The 20,095-nt window shown below is 39.9% G+C and overlaps 1 protein-coding gene across 1 annotated transcript; it reads left to right on the top strand.

The window, feature by feature from the left end:
* Nucleotides 1-1,732: 1,732 nt before the first annotated feature.
* Arhgap11a (Rho GTPase activating protein 11A) lies at nucleotides 1,733-18,830 on the top strand. The gene is made up of 12 exons (XM_034495328.2): nucleotides 1,733-2,525; nucleotides 5,337-5,407; nucleotides 7,329-7,425; nucleotides 7,708-7,961; nucleotides 8,600-8,763; nucleotides 8,940-9,083; nucleotides 10,165-10,239; nucleotides 10,962-11,129; nucleotides 13,307-13,433; nucleotides 13,901-14,006; nucleotides 15,951-16,089; nucleotides 16,395-18,830. The coding sequence occupies exons 1-12, from the start codon at nucleotides 2,397-2,399 to the stop codon at nucleotides 17,900-17,902; spliced, it is 2,982 nt and encodes a 993-aa protein (XP_034351219.1). The 5' UTR covers nucleotides 1,733-2,396; the 3' UTR covers nucleotides 17,903-18,830.
* The last annotated feature ends 1,265 nt before the right edge of the window (nucleotides 18,831-20,095 follow it).

The raw sequence follows: 20,095 nt of genomic DNA, 5'->3' as shown, positions 1-20,095 counted from the left end.
GTGTCAGCTGGGTGAAGGTTCAGGGGACAGGCCACTATGACTCCGCCTATGATTCACTTGTCCTAATCTAAGTTGGTACTGTCTACCCAAGGTCGCCTATCTACAAGGTCTATGACTAGAGCCTGGCAACTATCTATCAAAGCTGTTTGTTTACAATAGCTTCTAGCCATCTGTTTTAGTGTTTTTCCACAGAGACCCAAGTCTTTGTGCTAGCAGGCCTGCATGTTAGGCCTACTGATGTCTTCAGGCCTATGGCTGATTCCAGGCCTTCAGTATATAGACAGAGATGCCCCTGACAAAAGTTATGATTGAATGCATACACAGACCCACAGACACACACAATCACCTTGTTTGAATGAAAGGACTCCCATAAATCCCATCATCTTGGACATTTAAATATTTAGTTCCCAGTTGGTAGCTGTTTGGGGAATATTAGAGTGTGTGGCCTTGCTGGAGAAAGTATGTCATTGGGAGCAGGCTGTGGGGGTTCAAAAAAATCTGTGCCAGTTTGTGTTAGCTCTCTCTGCTTTCTATTTGTGGAGCAAGATTCTCAGCTACTGTTCCAGCTTCATGCCTACATGCCTACTGCCATGCTCACTACCATGATGGTGATGGACTCCTACCTCACTGGAACATACCTACTACAGTCCTTTATTGCTTTTATATACATGTGTTTCCAGCTGACCACCTGGGATTGGATAACCTATCAGAGAACTCATCTCCGGAGAAAACTGATTCCCTCTCTCATTAGCCACTGATTTCCTATAGCTCTTTATCTAAGCTTTCAGTATCTTTTATCCTCCCAGTCTCACTAACTGCCCAGGGTTGCTCATGCCAAGGAGAGAGAGAGAGAGAGAGAGAGAGAGAGAGAGAGAGAGAGAGAGAGAGAGAGGGAGGGAGGGAGGGAGGGAGGGAGGGAGGGAGGGAGGGAGGGAGGGAGGGAGGGAGGGAGGGAGAGAGAGAGAGAGAGAGAGAGAGAGAGAGAGAGAGAGAGAGAGAGAGAGAGATATTGATTACTGGTGTTCGAAAAAGGAAAGAAGGAAAGGCAGCTCTGGGAAACAAGATGAGAAGGTGATGTCTTGCATGTAAATCAGACAGCTGATGTTTCAGTAATGGCAATGGGCAACAGGACTTCTGGTCCTTTAAACAAGTGCCACAGAAGGAAACTATTGCTGCACCCACCTCCCACAGGCTCGTATTCCTCCACTACTCACTCCTGACAAGTCATCTTTGTTGGGCTTAACTCCCTTATGTAAGAAAATTTAATAATATCACCAATCTCCCAAAGAAGGACCAACGGCCCACAGTTCCAATCCTTTACAAAGACCTTGGGTCCGGGTCTCAGAAACAATCAAACAAACAAACAAATAAACAAACAACCGGCGTTTATGATTCATAACTAAACTTGATTCCTCCCGCCTTCCGTAGAATTGGTTTTCTCTATGACAGGACCTTTAGCTTCAGCAGAGAAATGAAAAGGGCGGAGGTGGGGGAGGCTATGAGCTGTCTATTCGGATCCCCGAAGTATATTTTCTGAAGAGCAAAGCAAATATATTTAAACACGCTCTGGACATTTTTCTTTCAAAGAAATTGGCAAAGAGAAAGAGGAACTCACTTTCTTCACATTCTGCTCACTACGCTCGTTGTGCTTGCTGCTTTGTCGGAACCTTTCAGACAGGCAACTCCTGGCCACCCCAAAGGGTCCTCATTTTGAAAACAGGAGCGGGCCAATCAGGTGCGGAAGGCTGTTAGGCGCTGGCATTTGAGCCAGTGCTCAGGTGCGGTCGCGTCGGTTCTGATGTGTGCCGCGAAGGTGGGGCGCTGGCGTGAGCCGAGCCACTAAGCTTTAGCAGGCCGGGGCCACAGGCAAGGCTAATGGGCTAGGGGTAAGGCTGCGTGTGAGACGGGGTGACGGCGGGGACCAGCCCGGGCAGGGACCGGGACTGGGGATCCCTGAGCAGCCGGCTGGCCCGGCTGGAGGGAGTAGCTTAAGATTGCGGTTCCATCTCAAGAGATCTGAGCGGGGGAAGGCCACCCCGCGTGGAAGAGGGTAAGTGGAAGTGTCCGGAAGCGAGAAACTAGCAGCAGGCGTTAGTCTGGGGAAACGGAGGAGTCGAAGGAAAAAGGGAAGCTTGTGGAAGTAACTGACAGGGTTAAGTGACCCGGAAAGAAGGCTGGTGGATGTGAATCAAGAGTGAAGTGTGGCGGGAGAGAAGAAGGTCTGTGTAAGTGGATCGAGGGAAAGTGGAGGAAGTGGCCGGGGCCAGAAGAGTGCCAGAGGTGGCCGGAAGGCAGCGGAGCAGCGCTCAAGCCTGAGGGTGTTTGGAAATTGGAAGAGTTGGTTGGTGGCAAGGAAAGTCAGGACTCGGAATCGGAGAGTGGGCGACGTGTTCGGGATGTGCGATCAGAGGCTGGTCAGATTGGCCGTGCAGCAGCAGCTTCGGGCTGTCTATGGCATTAAGGTCAAGAGTGGCCGCGGTCAGTGTGATCCCAGGAGACATGAAACTGCGGCTACGGAAATAAGGGTAAGTTAAAACGTGTAGGGACGGGGTCACACCCATTTTATTCTGGATAAGAAAGACACGTGGTTAGAATTCAGTCTCGGTGGTGATGATCAGACGTACCTCCCCCTATATTGCCGTGAGTTTTTGTTTTGTTTGTTTACAGTGCTAGGAATAGGATATTGGGCTTCCTACTTAAACACTGTGCTACTGACCTGATAATCTGCCGTGTTTTAAACAAGCGGTATGTTGGGGAGGGAAACACCTATCTCTCAGGCTGGGGTGGGGTCAGTGCATTTCAAACGAATCATTAGGTGAGAAAGTCAGCCCAAGTTTAGAAATAGGCTTCATAATGCTTCTATATTTAGCGATTTAAGAAAACAGGCCTCACACTTTCTGATCTCTTTAGCAGTGTAAAAGGAAGGAAGCACACTCCTTTAATCCCAGCACTTGGGAGGGCAAAGGCAGGCGACGGAATTCCAGGCTGGTCTGCTCTAGGGAGTGAGTTCCAGTTATCCACCCAACATCAGACCTTGATTGAAACAAAGCTGTTTTTTTTTTTTTTTTTTTTTTTTTTTAACAAGCAAATTGAGAAACCAGAGTTGGTTGAAGCTTTTTGTTTGTTTTAATGATTCAGCATTGAGTTGTTATTTTGCTACAGTTTCAGGAGCCTCACCTCCATCCCCTCCTCCCCAGTTACTTTTGTGTGTGTGCACTGGCCAACCCATGCCATGCCATGCATCTGGGGGTCCAAGGACGACTTGCATGAATTAGTTCTCTCCTGTGTGTGGGCCTTGGGGAATCAAACTCAGGTTGTCCGGCTTAGCAGCAAATGCTCTACTCATCAAAGTGTCTCACTGGCCCAGTAAGCTAGTTTTTGGTCTAACAGTAAAGGTCAAGAGATTTGGGTTGAGATTTTATTCTCTATTGAGTAAAGACTTTCATTGTGGAAAACTGAATATAAGTCATTTTTAAAGTAAGTAGGAGCTAGGTGGAAGCACACTCCTTTATTCCCAGCACTTGGGAGGGCAAAGGCAGGCAACTGAATTCCAGGCCAGTCTGGTCTAGGGAGTGAGTTCCAGGTCAGGGCTACACAGAGAAATCCAGTCTCAAACAAAACAAAAGGTATGTGAGTAATTTATTATTAGCATTTTGTAGTACTTGAAGACAAAAAAACCCTAAAAATTAATTTCCATAATTTTGTTGTTTTGAGATGGAGTATTATGTGGCCCAGGCTGACCTTAAACTCAGTAGCCGCAGCTGCCTGGGGCTCCCGATCCTCCAACTTCATCCTCCAACTTCGCCCTCCCTGGTATTGAGATTAGAAAGATGTGTCACTACATCTACTTAATGTTTGTTTATGGCTCGAAATTACATTGGTTACTCCTGTTGGTAAAACCAGCTTTCCACAACCTTAAAAATAGGAATTTCTCTTTTCATCCCTTAACAAACAAATCCTGACACTTGCCTTTAGAGACAGGCCGAGTTTGACTTCTTTGCAGTTTACTATGAATGTGGACTGCTGGTTTATTCTCACTAAGCTTCCGTTTCTTGTTTTCTAAAGTGGTAATTCCTGGTAAGTTCTGTAGGTAAGCCTGACACACTACCTTTCACTTGCCTCCTTTCCAGCTATGACAGTTATCTGTATCCTAATTAACGGTTGTATGATATAAATTCATTCTAATTCTAATGAAATATGAATTTTCTATAACTCAATGATATAAGATTCAGGCTCAGACATAAGAGACAGAGAATGTTATAATGGTTTGATTAAGATTGCATAGCTAAAAATTAGACAGAGCCAGCATTTGAAAACTGGCAGTCTTGCCAGTGGGAACCTAATTTCTAACTGTTCTTGACTGGGTAGTCAGTCTTTTTGCTTGGAATATTTGTCAAAACAAACTACGTGCTAGAAACAGGACAGTAAAATGTCATTACTGGGTTGGATCAGCAGTGCCTAATGGTGTTCTCAAGCAGAAGGACCTGAGTAGCAGTATGAGAGCCACTGCATCTCAACTAAACCAGCAGGAGTTAGGTCCACTGACTTAATTTTGAGTATGAAGACATATCCAGGCTTGACTTTTTCAATCCGTTGGAAAGCCACAGCTTTTGTAATTAGTGACACATTTTTAAAAAATTCATAGTAGAAACACAGTGGCAAAAAGCACCAAAACCACGAGTGTACTTTGGGACTTCTTGATGATAAACTATGAAATGTGTATTCTTAAAAACTGAGTCTCAAGGTAGCTAAATGAAAATTGTCTTAATGTTTCAATCTTGGTCTTGTGTACCTCAGGACATAGCTGCAAAGCACTTGTACAGCATGGAAATTTAAAAGTCACATAAGGTATCAAAATACCCACATCTGATGCATTTTAACAAGTACTCAGATGCGGTAGGAACTCAGGAGTTACTGCTTGATTTACCAGCTGACTTGGTTTTGTGTGTAAATTGATATTTGTACGATGACTAGAGAAAGGTACAAATAAAATCACTGAAAAAATGTGTAGCTCAGGGAAGGGTTAATATTTGGGATAAATTTGGTCTAAGCACTAATTGTGTTAGTTTTCAATAATGAGGTCAAAGACTGGCTGAATGCACTAGAATATTTGAAGGCATTGTTTTATTTTGGTGTCTTTTTACTCAAAATATCTAGCATGCGTCTTGGAATTACTTACGTAAATGCACTTCAGTTAATTGTTTTGTATGGGTTGAATGATAGCGTGGAGCTTATTTCTGATAGTGTTTTCATTCCTAAGATCTTTATTTGCCTAATGTTCAAGATTTTCCTTTATGCCTATCCAAGTTTATGAATTACTGAGTTTGTCATTTTAGGGGAAGATATTTGGAGTTCCCTTTAATTCCTTGCCTCATTCAGTTGTTCCAGAATATGGACACATTCCAAGGTGAGCAGACTTCAAAATGAAGAGAATATTTCAAACTGGTTTGAAAAATAGTTTGAAAATAGTTGACTGATGCATACATTTGCTTAAAATCACATTATTTCATCTCTGATGTTGCCTGTTATTAAACAAACAAACACAGGGCTAAAAGATGACTTAGTGGGTAAAGGTGCTTGCAGCATAAGCCTGGCGCCAGACCCATGTATAAAGGTGAAAGGAGAGAACACAGCTTCACAGAATTGTTCTCTGGCCTCCAGTATGGGTGCTGTAGCACCAACATGTACACATCATACTCTTGCTGGTATAATAATTACAGTCTTAGATCCAGGAGGAATGGCTGAAACTGTTGTCTCAGTGCTGCCTGTAAGCAAACACAAACCCAGCCGTCAATCATCCTGTTCCTAGGGCTGACATCTAAGAACTGTCAATATAGCTCTGTCATTGCTTGTAGCTGGCATACTTTCTAATTTTTGGTGCTGGCTGTTGAATGTAAAGTTTAGCATTCGTTGAGCTCAGTTTGCAGGTAAAATTGAACCTTTACCTCTTAACATGAGAATGGTTATAAGGACAAGGAAGGATTCTGTTTTCCAAAGGAAAATATCGAAATGAAAATAGCTTGATGTTTTGGGGGGAAGTATAAGATGTTAGGTATGCATGCTATACCAGGTCACCACTGTGGAGAGACAGTGGATAGAGCAAGCCCTGGGTCAGGTAGGCACAGTGGCTAATATTTGTAATGCCAACTCTTGGAGACTGGAGGAATTGCAGTTCCAAGTCGCCGTAGCTACATGGCAAAATGTGAGGCCAATCGGGGCTACATGAAACTTCGTCTTCAAAAAAGGTAAACAAAGCTCAAGTCATTCCACATATAGACATACATCAAGAAGAGGGTCCTAAAAGGAGCTTGAGAACCAGTAGTTTAGGGAGATAGCAGGAAAGCCAGAGGAATGGTGAAAAGGACACTTGAGCAGGGGAGTGGTTGGATGCATCACCTATCTGTGAGTAAAGCAGTATGAGGAGACAGTGAGTTGATGTTGATTTGGTGATTTGGTTGATCTGGCGAGTCGACTTATTGATATCCTTGGAGGAAGCTGTTAGTGGTAAGGGTGAATGTGTCTCATCAAGAGGTAGAGAAGGAAGGGGATGTGATAAGCAAGGTAAGTCTTGAGTTATGAAGAGAGGCAGAAAAGAATGTAGACTTGATAGGACTCGTGTATCAAGCAGAAAGCCCTAACTGTGTGAGGTCCTCATGAGTGTGTGCTGCTTATGGGCACAGTCATGCCAGCGACCCCAGAGCTTCACAGCCATGGAGGAAAGCCTTCACAGAATGGGGCTCAGAAGGAAATGACAAAGCCTTTGGAGACTGAGGGCAAGTGTTGACAGTGTATTCAGAAAATGTGCACCATAGCCCTCCACCTCACCTGGAGTGAAGACTGATATTCTTTAAAGACTGTTCCCAAAGAGATTAGAATTAGATCACGATTGCCTTCTTGATCTAGCTGCATATCGTAAACCCTGCCTCTTTTTTCCTGTATGAAATAACCTGCCTGCTTATTCTGCAGTATGCAATAACCCCACCTCCTTATTCAAGTCGATGTAATAAACACAGTGAGCGAAGTTCACCTGACCTCAGCTATTTCTCTGTGTCTGACTTTTCTTCATTCCCTTGCCACCCTTAGTCAGTTCTGTCCCTAGAGCTTTGCCGGATGTGGCACACATTGACATTGTCATGTAAAGCTGTAGACCTTCAAGAAAAAGTTAGGAATGAAGGAGAACAACTAGATAATATTTTGTTGCAAGGATCAAGAGGATTTACAGTGTGGAAGCTGAGAAGGCATAATGACCGGCTTGTGTGTTTTAGCGGTGGAATGGGGTAATTGAGGTGTGTATCCAGACCCTTGAAAGAACATGGTTTCTCTTTCAGCTTTCTTGTTGATGCGTGCACATCTTTAAAAGAGCATATTCACACAGAAGGGCTTTTTAGGAAGTCGGGGTCTGTTATTCGTCTAAAGGCTCTAAAGGTAGGCACAGTTTTGAACTGTACTTTTTCTGTAGTACCATTTTCTCATTTGATTGTTACAGTTGAAATATTTTTCTAAAAAAAATTTAAGTTGATTTATCTTCGCTTTAAAAATATAGAATGCATTCAGATTTGTGCTCTTTATTCTTATACAATACTATACGAAAAGAAAACTCAGGTTTATTATTTTTAGCCTTCTAGAAAAAACTAGTATTTTAACCATTACTGTACTTAATATATTCTTAAGCTTCTACAAGGCTCAAGATTCTTGCATCTGTTTTAGAGTAAACTGGATCATGGTGAGGCCTGCCTGTCTTCTGCACTTCCGTGTGATGTTGCAGGCCTGCTTAAGCAGTTCTTCCGGGAATTGCCAGAGCCTGTCCTCCCCGCTGATCTGCATGAAGCACTTTTCAAAGCTCAACAGTTAGGGGCAGAGGAGAGGAATAAAGCTACATTGTTGCTGTCCTGTCTTATGGCAGATTCTACAGTTGATATATTAAGATACTTCTTTACCTTTCTTAAGAATGTTTCTCTTAGGTAAGTGGTAATTAAGAGCCTTAAATGAGTTTGTTGCCTACAGATGTTCTCAATAGTTAATAAATTTAATTTGGAATGAAAAAAAATTAATGTCTTTTCTATAGGAAATATACCCTGTGTAATTTAAGAAACAATATACCAGGTGATTTAATATTTTGTCTCATTAGAGTCTTCATTATTTGATTCCTTAATGGCATTGTCCATTGGATGGATTCTGGTTGCTGTGCTTTTAAAAAATATGTCTTGTGTTTTTTAATTTTCCTCTTATTACTGTTAGTGAATCTACTTGTTTATAATTGATATTTTCTAATGCTTTGTTTTCTGTATGTGGCTCTAAAAGTCAGATAAGCAGACTTAATCTGTGTGTGAAAGAAAAAAGTGTGTACTGATTAGTACGATGGTCTGTATATGAATTTGAGTGCTGAGGTTGGCACTGAGACCTGCACATCAGACAGACTCTCACTCAAGCCTTACCCTTAGTGCTCCTAACCTTCCTTCCTCAGGCCAGGTATGTGGGTGAATACACGGGGGCTGTTTTCCCTTTAGGTGATAGATAAAGTAAGTGTACTCAGCATGTTATTTTTTAACTTCCTGGAGTCTTATCTTTTTTGTCACTTAAAAAAGTCTTTTGTCATCAGGGCAAGTGAGAATAAAATGGACAGCAGCAATCTTGCAGTAATATTTGCACCAAATCTTCTTCAGACAAGTGAAGGCCATGAGAAAATGTCTGCCAACACAGAGAAGAAGCTACGTCTGCAGGCAGCAGTAGTGCAGACGTTTATTGACTATGCATCAGACATTGGTAAGAGGTGGCTGCATGGTCTAGTAGTGGTGTTTGTTTAAGTGAGGGAGCTCCTGGCCACCTCCATGTGGACCATGAAGACAGCTGTTAAAAAGGCAATACAAGTACCTATGCTCTGGGATGGGAAAGGAAAGAAGGAAGAAAGGAATAATTGTCTTATGAACATTTTGATTTAGGACGAGTGCCAGATTTTATCCTGGAAAAGATACCAACCATGTTAGGTATTGATGGACTCTGTGCTACTCCATCTCTGGAAGGCTTTGAAGGAGACTATGAAACTCCTGGTGAATGTAAGAGAAAAAGAAGACAAAGTGTCGGAGGTAATTGATGCTCTCATTTTAGGGTCGTGCAGAGATCGGCTTTTATCGGCATTAGCTGTGGTGTGTGTCTTGGATACCTAGTTGGAGAAACAAAGCATGGGCATATTAGTTCAAGTGATAATACAATATTAAGTGCTGAATCTTTAACAGAAGGTTTACTGGGCCATAATCACTCAAAACTTCTCCACGATAACTGATTCAATCTAGCTTTTCTTGACTTCTCCTAAATTGTTCTTCTTGGCCTCAAACATGTTCACATGCATGAGTACAAAGGGCCATCAGGGGACTGGAGAGATGGCTCAGCAGTTACGAACACTGGCTGTTCTTTCAAAGGTCCTGAGTTCAATCTCCAGCAACCACATGGTGGCTCTCAACCATCTGTAATGAGATCTGATGCCCTCTTCTGGTGTGTCTGAAGACAGCAACAGTGTATTCATATAAAATAAACAAAGGGCCATCAGGACAATCTTGGGTGTCTGTCCTGGGTTTTGAAATGAGATCTCTGTTTACTGTTTGCACTCCAGGCTAGCTGTCCTATGAACTTTCAGGGATTCTATCTCTGCCTCCTACTCTCCCCAAAGGAACGCTGAGACTCCACATTCATATTGCCATACCCAGCTTTAATGTGGGTTCTTGAGATATGAACATAGGTCTTTACACTTGCACAGCAAGCACTTTATCCACTGAATGCATCACTTACCTATTTCCATTCGAGGACCATTTCTTTTGGAATCTTTTAGCTTAGTTACTGCTTTCTTATATTCCTTGCTACTTGTAGGTTCTTTTTATTACTCTCTTATTTTCATAGGGCTACTATGTCAAAGGACACAAATTGAATGTCTTAGAAATCACAGTTCTAGAAGCCAATTTATAAGTGTCAGCTAGGCTCTGAAATCTGTAGGACAAATAAGATTGCTTTTTTATCTCTATCTGGCTTTATCTAGAACATACAGTTCAACCTATAAAACTTCCTGCCACAAATGTAGATATTTCTTAGATATCAGTCATCTTTATTATTGGTGCAAGGTATGTTATATTACATTTTGATTGCTTATGTTACTGTATATGCTTTGCATTTCAGATTTTGTGAATGGAGCCCTAAGTAAACTTAAATCTAGCAGAACACCCTCTATTACACCTCAACAAGATAGGACAGGTAGGTGTTTGTAATATATAAATATTTAAATGAAAATGTTTTTAGTGCTCTGTAAAGGACAATTTATTGTAATTACTTAACTATCATATAATTGCCTAATAATCAAATTCCAGTAATATTTCCTTAAAAAATATTGTGCTGTGCATACTATGTTATGATGTTATTGTAAGTAGGGAAGAATGTCGATCTGTTATTTTTTTAAATAATTTTAATAATGATTTTCAATTGCTTATAATTTAGAGCATTTGGACCTGGCTAAACCTCACTTTATGTCAGAATAAGAAAGTTATACATTCTATATGCTAACAATGTGTATCAGTTTGCTTGTGAGTAAATAAATGTACTTGACCAATCAAAGACAACATGTTTTGTTTCTAGTGAAGTGAATTGGTCAGTGCTCGGTTTGGCTGCTTGTGCCTTTAACACTAGTACTTGGGAGAATGAGGCAGAAGACAAGATCTCATGTTCAAGTCCTGTCTGGGATACATAGAGGGGAGATCCCACCTCAAGCAATAAAGGAAAAAAAGAATCTTGCCATTTTGTAACTTTGCTATTTTTATTTTAAATAATTGCGGAATGTTAAGTTAGCTAAGTAATAGTGGATCATAGAAATGTATCTCTCACTTTTGTTGTTTAACATCTAAGTAATAGTGCTTATAAGAAATTCAAGCTTTTGTATGTTATGTGTATGGAGAAGCAAGTCATTTGTGTGTGGTTTTCAGCCCAGGCCTCTGTATCACCATTGATTCTCACACCAAGTGTTAAGCGTAAACTGCCAGGAGAGTCTTCTCATGCCTTCTCCAGTAAAAAAAGGAAGTCCATCAAGCACAACTTGAACTTTGAGCTGTTGCCAAGTCATCTGTTTAGCAGCAATTCTACACCAGTATCAGGTAACAAGGAGAATCTTTATTTTTGGGGTGTAAACATTAACATGAGGCCCTGTTCTCAGCAAATAACTGTTAATGCCACCCACAAGAGCCAAAAGTTACATTTTTGCAAATTTCTGTATTTTATAAAATCTACTCCTAAAAGAACCACTAATAAAAATAAAATGTTTGTGTTTTATGGGCATGTCCAGTGAAGTTATGGAGAATACCTAAGCTTTTGGGCTTGCGGATGGCACTGTGCTCAGGTTTTATGTGACTGGACATGCTGGGTCCTCATAGGTAGGACTCTATTGTTATCTTTGTTGAGCTAAGGTCGGAAGTTTCTCCAAATCCATAACAAGAGTGTCACTGAAGTAGGTTTTACAAAAGCTCTTAAACTTGGGTCAATGCAATTGACTTACTATTTCAGACATTTGTCATTTTAAGCACCATTGATTGTTTCATTTTGAGCATAAGAGCTGTCTTATGAGTTCTTCCTGAAAGTCTTTTTGTTTTTGTTTTTGAAAGTTCATACTTTGTTTAAATTGAACAGAATAGCAAATTGTGGCTTTCCAAAGGGAAACCCTTCCTCACAGGTTATACAGGGCTCATTAAAGTAGAAGCACAAGGAAGCTGACAACTACAGCTCTGGTGCCTTCAGCAATCAGAGCTTGGAGACTTAAACTTCAAACTTGTGTGATATTGAAAAGCCTATCCTGGTTGGAAGACTTCCCAATGGCTGATGGGAATTATAGTCTTTTTGTCAGCTGTTCCCCAAGTGGAAAAAGGAAACATTCCTGTGTTGTTTTGAGCTTAGTTTGAGATTTCTTTATGAAATATTCAGTAGTAATTTGGTTATCATTCTTCTTTTGATCCGATTACTTATTTACTAATCAGTAAAATATTTGTTAAGTCTGAAGACAGGTTGGTTTCTACATTTGAGTTTTAAAAGACTCTTTTCTTTCTCTCTCACTGTATAAAGATACTAATCTACAGTTCATGTACCACTACCTACTTGTAATTTTGTGTGTTATTAATTTACATTATACTGTCTATTCTTACTGTGCTTCTTGTGACCACATATATTTTCAAGATGTCTAAGACACATTTGAATGTGTATTTGACCTTTAAAATGTTTGGCCCATGCATGAAGAAGTCACTAAGATCACTATTTTCATGACTAAACAAACCCATGAATACCTTTTTGGACACTTTGTGGATTTTTTAAATCAATAACTAATTAATTGACTGCTCATCGGAAGTATACTGAATATAATTAGGACATAAGTCTAATTTATATGTAACCTCCATTGTCTATCTATTTAGTTTTCCTATAACAAATTACATGATTCTATCTATTCAGATTAGATAGCACTGAATAATGAGATTGAACACTGTTTTAAACATGAATTACTTGCCTGGAACGTGACAGAGATGGATGGATTAGGCATGGCTTTGGACTACTAGATTTTATTTGTTTGACAAAAGTTATTGGTGAATTATACTTGTCTGGTAGACGTTTGGCTAGCAGTTGTATCCTGAAAGCTCACACTCAAATTTGTCAATAGTTTAGTTTTTTTTTTTGAAGTATTTGCATATGTTATGTATAATGAGTTTTATTATAACATTAATGGATATCTTTCCCACATCTAATAATCCTGGCAGTAATATTTATGTTTATCAAGGAACTGTATTTCCAGGGTCCAAAGCCATTTAGTAAGTGATAGGTAGGTCATACTCCTTCTCCACAGCTTGCTCTTCAGTTTGGCAGGGTTATTCTCTCCCTTGTTGCTAAGTGTTTAAAGGCTAACTACTTTAAGATTAGGGTTAATCTAACTTTTAATTGGCAACATTTTTTGTTTGTTTGTTTGTTTTGTTTTTCGAGATAGGGTTTCTCTATAGCCCAGGCTGTCCTGGACCTTACTCTGTAGACCAGGCTGGCCTCGAACTCAGAAATCCGCCTGCCTCTGCCTCCCAAGTGCTGGGACTAAAGGCGTGCGCCACCACTGTCCGACTTAATTGGCAACTTTTAGATAAGAGATCAATACTTTCTTTTTTGGTCAATTATTGATACCTGAAACCTCTAACCAAAAATTGTACTATTTCTGGCTGCGTGGGTGGTAAAATTTGGATTTAAATCTGTTTGCTGCACTTTTATGTTTGGAAAGAAAGTATGTGTGATGTTTTACTTGTCCTTATAGTTCACTTTGACACAAGTCCTGAAGGGTCATCTCAGAGTTCTCTCTCACCAATCACCATGAGTGGAAACCACTTGATCAGTACAGACCTAAGACGGAGTAAAAGGATTGCCAACAAAAAAGTTTATAGGTAATCTGTTCAAGACATGATGTTTTCACTGGCTGATTAGTGATATGTGAACTGTCATTCCACCAAGAATTATAGTTTAATCTTCTTTAAGTCCCTCACTCCTTATGTGTGTTCTTACTAATTATAGGCCCTTCATATGCCATCAGATAGAAGAAAAACATACTAAATTGAATCTGCTGTCTTTGATAAAAATCCTGTTCTATGTTCATGGTGTAATTTTAGATTTGGTGGGCTTATAAGTAATCCATTCTAATGATCCAGGTTTGTATGTGACTAAGGCTGATAAAGAATTGTCATGTGCAGATAATCATTTATATAGAGAATGTTGAAGTTTAAGTAATTTTAAAAAATTATTATTTAGTTTTTAGCAATATGACTTCTTTGGACTTAGTCAAATTTTCATTTTGCAAGAATTTGTGATATTTATACCAGAAACTGAAACTGACATTTTAAATTGCACTCTCCAGGGTAGAATCAGGAAAAGCAGGCTGCTTCTCTCCCAAAGTCAGTCGTAAAGAAAAGACCCGAAGATCTCTCCGTCTGAAATTTAGTCTCGGGAAGAACAGAGATTCAGTAAGTGTCATGTTCTTGTGACAGAGTTACCAACAGACTGCACAAAGGAGGGATGTCTTTGGTTGGTATTTTCAGAAGAGTCAGTTCATCCTGGTGCGGGGGATGTTGCAAGCAGAGCCCTTCACATTATGGCAGCTAAAAAACAGAAGGAATGCAGGAAGACCCTGGGGCACAGTGTCTTTCATCCAGTTCTCATGTTTACTACTTCCTACCGATGCCATTAGCTTATGAATCATTGATGGATTGCTTTGTTCATTAGACCAGAACTCTTTTCTAATAATTTCTGGAAATGCCCCCAGAGGTGTGCCTATCTAATGTTCTAAGCCTTTCTTAGTTATGTTCACAATCATGAACATCATAGTGGCTTATGGCTTTATTAATTTGTTAGCATATGGCAAATCATAGTAACATAAAACTGTAGACTTTAATCTTCTCACATTTGCCTTTCTTCCAAATAATGATCCATGTACTGCTACTCTTTCTAACATCTTTTTAACCTCAGGACTTGGGCCACAGTGGAATAGCTGTGGCAAGGAATAATAAGAGGTTGGGGAGGGAGGTAAAATTGGTTTTGCCTGAACATTCAAGAAGGGAACAAGCAGAAATCAAGAGTTCGGTGGATCTCTGTGACTTGAGTACCAGCCAGATCTACATAGTGAGTCAGAGATACATGGTGAGACCTTGTCTTAAAAACCAGACAAAACAAAACACGGTGGCCTTCAGCACTCTTAAGCAAGTAGTCAAGAGTTGTCAGCTGAAAGGCCTCACTGTATCCTTTTAGCATTTGGCTCAGAACCCTTTATGGCTTTTTGCTTATTTTCATGTTACTTTTCGAACTTCTTTGTAATGGAATATCGAACACTGTTTGTCTAAAATACCACATTTAAGTTCTCTGGCCTACAGTGGCCTCCTAAACAAAGAAGTGTCTGTCTTTGCTTGAGGGTTTGATGTTTGTTTTCACTTGATTTTAGGAGTATTTTGTCTTTTATTGTGCTGAGTATGTGTTGTGACACTGAACTCTTGATTTCTGTTTATCCCCTCCTTGGATGTTCAGGCAAAACCAGTTGCATGTGCGAACACACACACACACACACACACACACACACACACACACACACACACACACGTTCCTTGCCACAGCTGTCCCTACAACAAAGCCCCCTTTCACTGCCATCTCCCATTTCTGTTGTGCAGCCAGACTGTACATTCTCGAGTCCTCACTGACAGTCTCATGCGCCACATCTTGTCTTTTAGAGAAGCATACTTAACTTTGGATCTTAGCTGTCTCCAAATTGTCCCCTCCTGAATAACTTGCAGTTAATCTAAGTGTTCCTCTTTCTACCCTTTCTGCAATACTTGCCTCCCAGAATAGACCTTTAAAAACCAAATTAAGTCATTGCTTTTCTGTTCTGAACCCTCCAGTGATACTTTTCACTCTGAATGAAACCCCAACTTAACATGAAATGTTCCACATGATCTGTGTGTGAAATTAGACTGCCATTATCCCCAGCAATGTTCTGTACTGTTTTGGTATTCTCATAGCACTTTGACCTTGTATTATATTGACATATAATGTACTATTTTCTAAATCTCAGAATGTAAATATGAGGGAAAAAATTTTATTACCCCTTTCTCCATGCATATATGCACACAACAGGCACACAGTTGTCAACAGGCCCTGGCACAGAGCTAATACAAGAACTCATGCTTTTTATAATACTGAATGGATTTGTTGTGCTCTTTTCATTTTACTTTGCAAAATGTTACCTAATATTTGTGCATTTCACTGGCAGGCCAGAACGTTTATGTTGGTTACAAAGTTACTTTTCAGTTATATAAGCCTTTGAAAGGTAGTTACTGATTTTAATACTTAATTGGTTTTAATAGTTTTAATTAACTGGATTTATTTTACTAAACCATTTTTAAATTTTCTTTTCTGTACAGAATGGATATTCTGTCATCAATAGATATGAAAATGTTGGTCGACGACTAGCGAATCAGCAAAATCTAAAAAATAGGACTGAGTCTGTAAAAACAGGCCTGCTTTTTAGCCCAGATATTGATGAAAGATTGCTAAAGAAAGGTACATTTTTACAATACTGTTAGAATTTTACCTCAAATCCTGGTATCTTTTTTTTTTTAAGATAAAATATACTATTTTGTGTTCTGGAAGTTTAAAGTTGTCATTTGAATGATGAAACTATTTGACTTGGCAGTGTAGCTTTCTGTCAATAATGGGAGGATGTTAACACTGGACATCTTTTACCTTAAAGCATAGCATCTTCAGTGTTTTGCAAATAATTCTCAGTAACTTTGTTATATGTTCAGAATATATTTCAAAACTAGGCAAGATGTAAGGTATTAAAAGCATCAACTGCTTTATTTTAGGCTCAGAAAAGATCAGCAAATCTGAGGAACACTTACTAACTCCAGATCAACTAGATGGAACAGGTTACCGGATGTCTTGGACAGAACCAAGTAATTCAAGTTTTCAAGACATGAGTGTAAATGGAACTTCTCCAATAATGCGAAATCTTGAGGTGAAGAGATTTTCTTTGGAGCCCGACATTACTGTTGAAAAATCACCAATTGTGTCCTATGAGCTCAGGCCTTCCACCTTCCATAGCCAACCTGACAGCAGTGTGCTGGGGAGTTCCCTTAGTGGGGATGAAGGTAACCTGGCCTCCGAGACCTTGCAGAAGATTCAGAAAGCATTTTCTGAATCTGGGAGTGATCTTCATATGGTGATAAATCATGAGCAGTCATTAGTAACAGATATGGGGGAGGAAGGTGAATCGAGAGATGTTCCCACGAGTGAGTCAAAGGGGCGTGACGGCAGCGATGCTGGGGAGGATGAGAGCCATGCTCCAGGAAGGAATTTCTCACCATATCAAAGTCCAGAATTTTCCAGAGAAGCCAGTGAGGAACGTTACTCAGCTCAGATGAAGGTGGAACGTGAGGACACACACTCAGAAACACCCAAAGCTGACCTCGTCCAGCAAGCAATTCCTGGTGAGGAGCCAACCAAGGAACTACGGTCCCCAAGGAGCCAACTCAATACTCTGTCACGGGGGAATGAGAATGTGGAAGAGGAGAACTCTGGGGCAAGTGAAGCTCCCGAGGGAGATGAGACTCAGTCTTTAGAGAGGAGCACATGCAGTGTGGCAGTCCTTTCAAAGCCTGGGCCCCAGAGACTTGCTAGGCAACAGTCACTGGTGGAAAAATGTGCGAGTGCAGTTCCTGGGGGTCTACAAGTAACAGAGCACGGAAAGGTTTCTGATCACATACAGTGGTTTAATAAACTTTCTCTAAATGAACCGAACAGAGGAAAAATGAAGTCACCTCTTAAATTTCAGCGTACTCCTGTCCGTCATTCCGTCAGGAGAATTAATTCTTTGTTGGAGTATGGCAGGCAGCCTGTGAGGCAGAAGTTGGCAATCCTTGGTGACACAGCTTCTCCTCTTGTTAAATCAGTGAGCTGTGACAGTGCTCTTCCCACTTGTGTGCAAAGCACATCAAAAGGTCCCACTGTTCTACCTACTAAGTCAGGTCTTGAAGCACAGAAGTCTACATCTTGTAATAAATCAAGTGTTGAGTTAACTTCTAAATCTTTCACAAAAATGAAGAGACATCCAGATCCTTTGAATGCTTCTCTTGGAACTACTAGACTTTGTAAACAGGAGAACAGATCTAATGGCCAAATTAAGTTACCTTTGGATGATCTCACTAATCATGATAGATTAAAATTGGTTGTAAATAACAATGCGGCCTTTTCTCCGGGGATAAAAGTTCTTAGGAGGCCATCAGAAAAAGAAAGGGTCTGGTACAAAGGTTCTCCTAAAAATCCTATTGGGAAGACTCACCTGCTACCAGCCAGTAAGCCTGTAGACTTGTAACTGTCAGATGCCATGCTCATCATCCGTGTAAATAAAATTAACAATTGCTGGGTCACGTTGCAGAATGCTCGAGTGTTGGTGTGTAGACATGGGTTGGGGGGCAGTTGCAGGATGCAGTGTGCTAGTGTGTAACTCAGGGTGCTTGTTAAGCAGGTTCTTTCTGAAGTGGTCCCACTGCTTGAGCAATTTGGGCTTTCATACTTACACATAAGGCTACTTAGCTTTTCTTTATTACTGAAGCATTTAAACAACTTTATTGTGATTTCCTGAAGCAGGGGTTATAATAACTTTAGAAGAGATTGTTGGCTAGATTTATTTATACAAAAAGGGACATGGTGAGTTTTATTCTGCATGCTTGATCAGAAGAATACAGGAAGTTGTGCTCGCGCCTCTTGTTATTCCTTCACATCAGGAACATTGTCCACCAGAAACTTCTAATACGCAAAGGGATGAGGAAGCCCTACAAGTCTTAGGTCTGGATTATTCATGTTTGTTGTCTTGACCCAAAACGGAGAAGTTACTAGGCCTCAGTGGGATGCAAACACTCACCTTTGTTGTGGACAGAGGGATTTGGTCAGTGTTGCCTGTGGTTTCACTTGAATTTTGAAATAAAGATGGTGAATAAAGCAGAATGATGACCAAGGTCTTTATACATTATGATGTTGAGGTAACTGATTAATTTTAAGCCATACTTCATTTTTTAAAGATATTTGGATCATATTTTGTCCAATGTGACAATGAAATTTTTAGGGAGGTATATTAAAGTTGAAAATTTTAATCAAGGTGTTTTTTTTCCTATGAAGACGGTTGATTGTAGAATTTGAATTGTTAATGTACCTCTGTACATTTTACTTAAATATCTGATAGTGTTATCATGTGTTTAGATGTTATTTATTTAGCATAGACATTAAAAATAACTTCTGGGAAATGTCTCTGTGTTGTATTTTAGATGCAAAGCATTGTACACACTGTTAGTGTGAATTTGTGTGTGAAGAACTTCTAGTCCTTAGGTTTACTTTGCAAGGTTTTATGTGAAGACTTATGGGGATTAGGTTTATTTTACATGTGTGTTTTTGTCTGCATGTAAGCATATGAATACATGTATGTATAACGTGTGCTTGTTCTCTAAGATAAGAACAGGGGTCGATATCTTGGATGGTTGTGAGCTACTGTGTTCTGGAAACCAAACCTGGGCCTTCTATGTAGGATTGGGAACCAAACCTGAGTCCCTTACAAGAGCAACAAGTGCTTTTAACTGTAGAACAACTCTTCCACCCCAAGATTTTTATTTCAAGGTTATTTCCTATGTTCATTATCTAGTAAAACTCTCTGGTCCTAAACTTCATATTCATCTGATCAAAACAGACTAGCCATGCATTTTCGATATGGCTGAATCAGAGTGTGTGGATCTTTTACCTAAAGTTGATAAGAGACAAGACATTTCAGAGTGGAATATTTACGTAGGTTTTACTGGTTGAAGTGCTTCAAAATTTGAAACGTTTTGAGCTAAGTTTTCCTGTATAGTAAGAATGCCTCATATGATTTCAGTGGATCTTTAATGTTTGAGCAGGGCATGGTACAGATGCACTCAGGAGATAGAGGTGGAGGACATGGAGATCTTATCCCGATTTTAAATGAAAAAAAAAAAATCTACAATTTAAGATTGAGGAACGAGCTGTTTAAGATTCTACATATTTGGGGGTGAGAAAGTTTTAAAATGTAGTTTTGTTTTTATATTGTCTTATTCAAAAATGAAGATTGTTGCTAATTTCATGGACTAAAAGATCAGGCTGTACATACATTTGTGCTTTCTGAAGCTAAAAGCGTACAGTAACTTCAAGAATTCTCATTTTTTTTTAAGTGTAAGAAACTAGTATGTGGGTTTTCTCATAAATAAGCAGTAGATTTTAATACACAACTAAAGTTAGTGGCTTTCTGGGTCACATTCTACAGTCACTGAGAACTTAATGCAGAGGTTTTGAGAAACAACAAGTGTAAGGTATATATGATTCATGTTTTATTTTAAAAATACCACATTTTAGTCAAGTGTACAAACACATGCCTGTAATCTCCACTCTGGAGGCTGAGGTAACCTTTGAGATCAGCCTTGGTAATACCCTTGTATTCGAGCTTACATGTTAACTGTTACCTACAGACTCATGCTGAATGCTTTGTTCCTAGCTAGTGGGACTA

The sequence above is a fragment of the Arvicanthis niloticus genome, chromosome 2 (assembly GCF_011762505.2).
Source record: "Arvicanthis niloticus isolate mArvNil1 chromosome 2, mArvNil1.pat.X, whole genome shotgun sequence".
Classification (NCBI taxonomy): domain Eukaryota; kingdom Metazoa; phylum Chordata; class Mammalia; order Rodentia; family Muridae; genus Arvicanthis; species Arvicanthis niloticus.
Note: the sequence above shows the minus strand (reverse complement) of the source record. Positions and strands in the feature narration are given on the sequence as shown.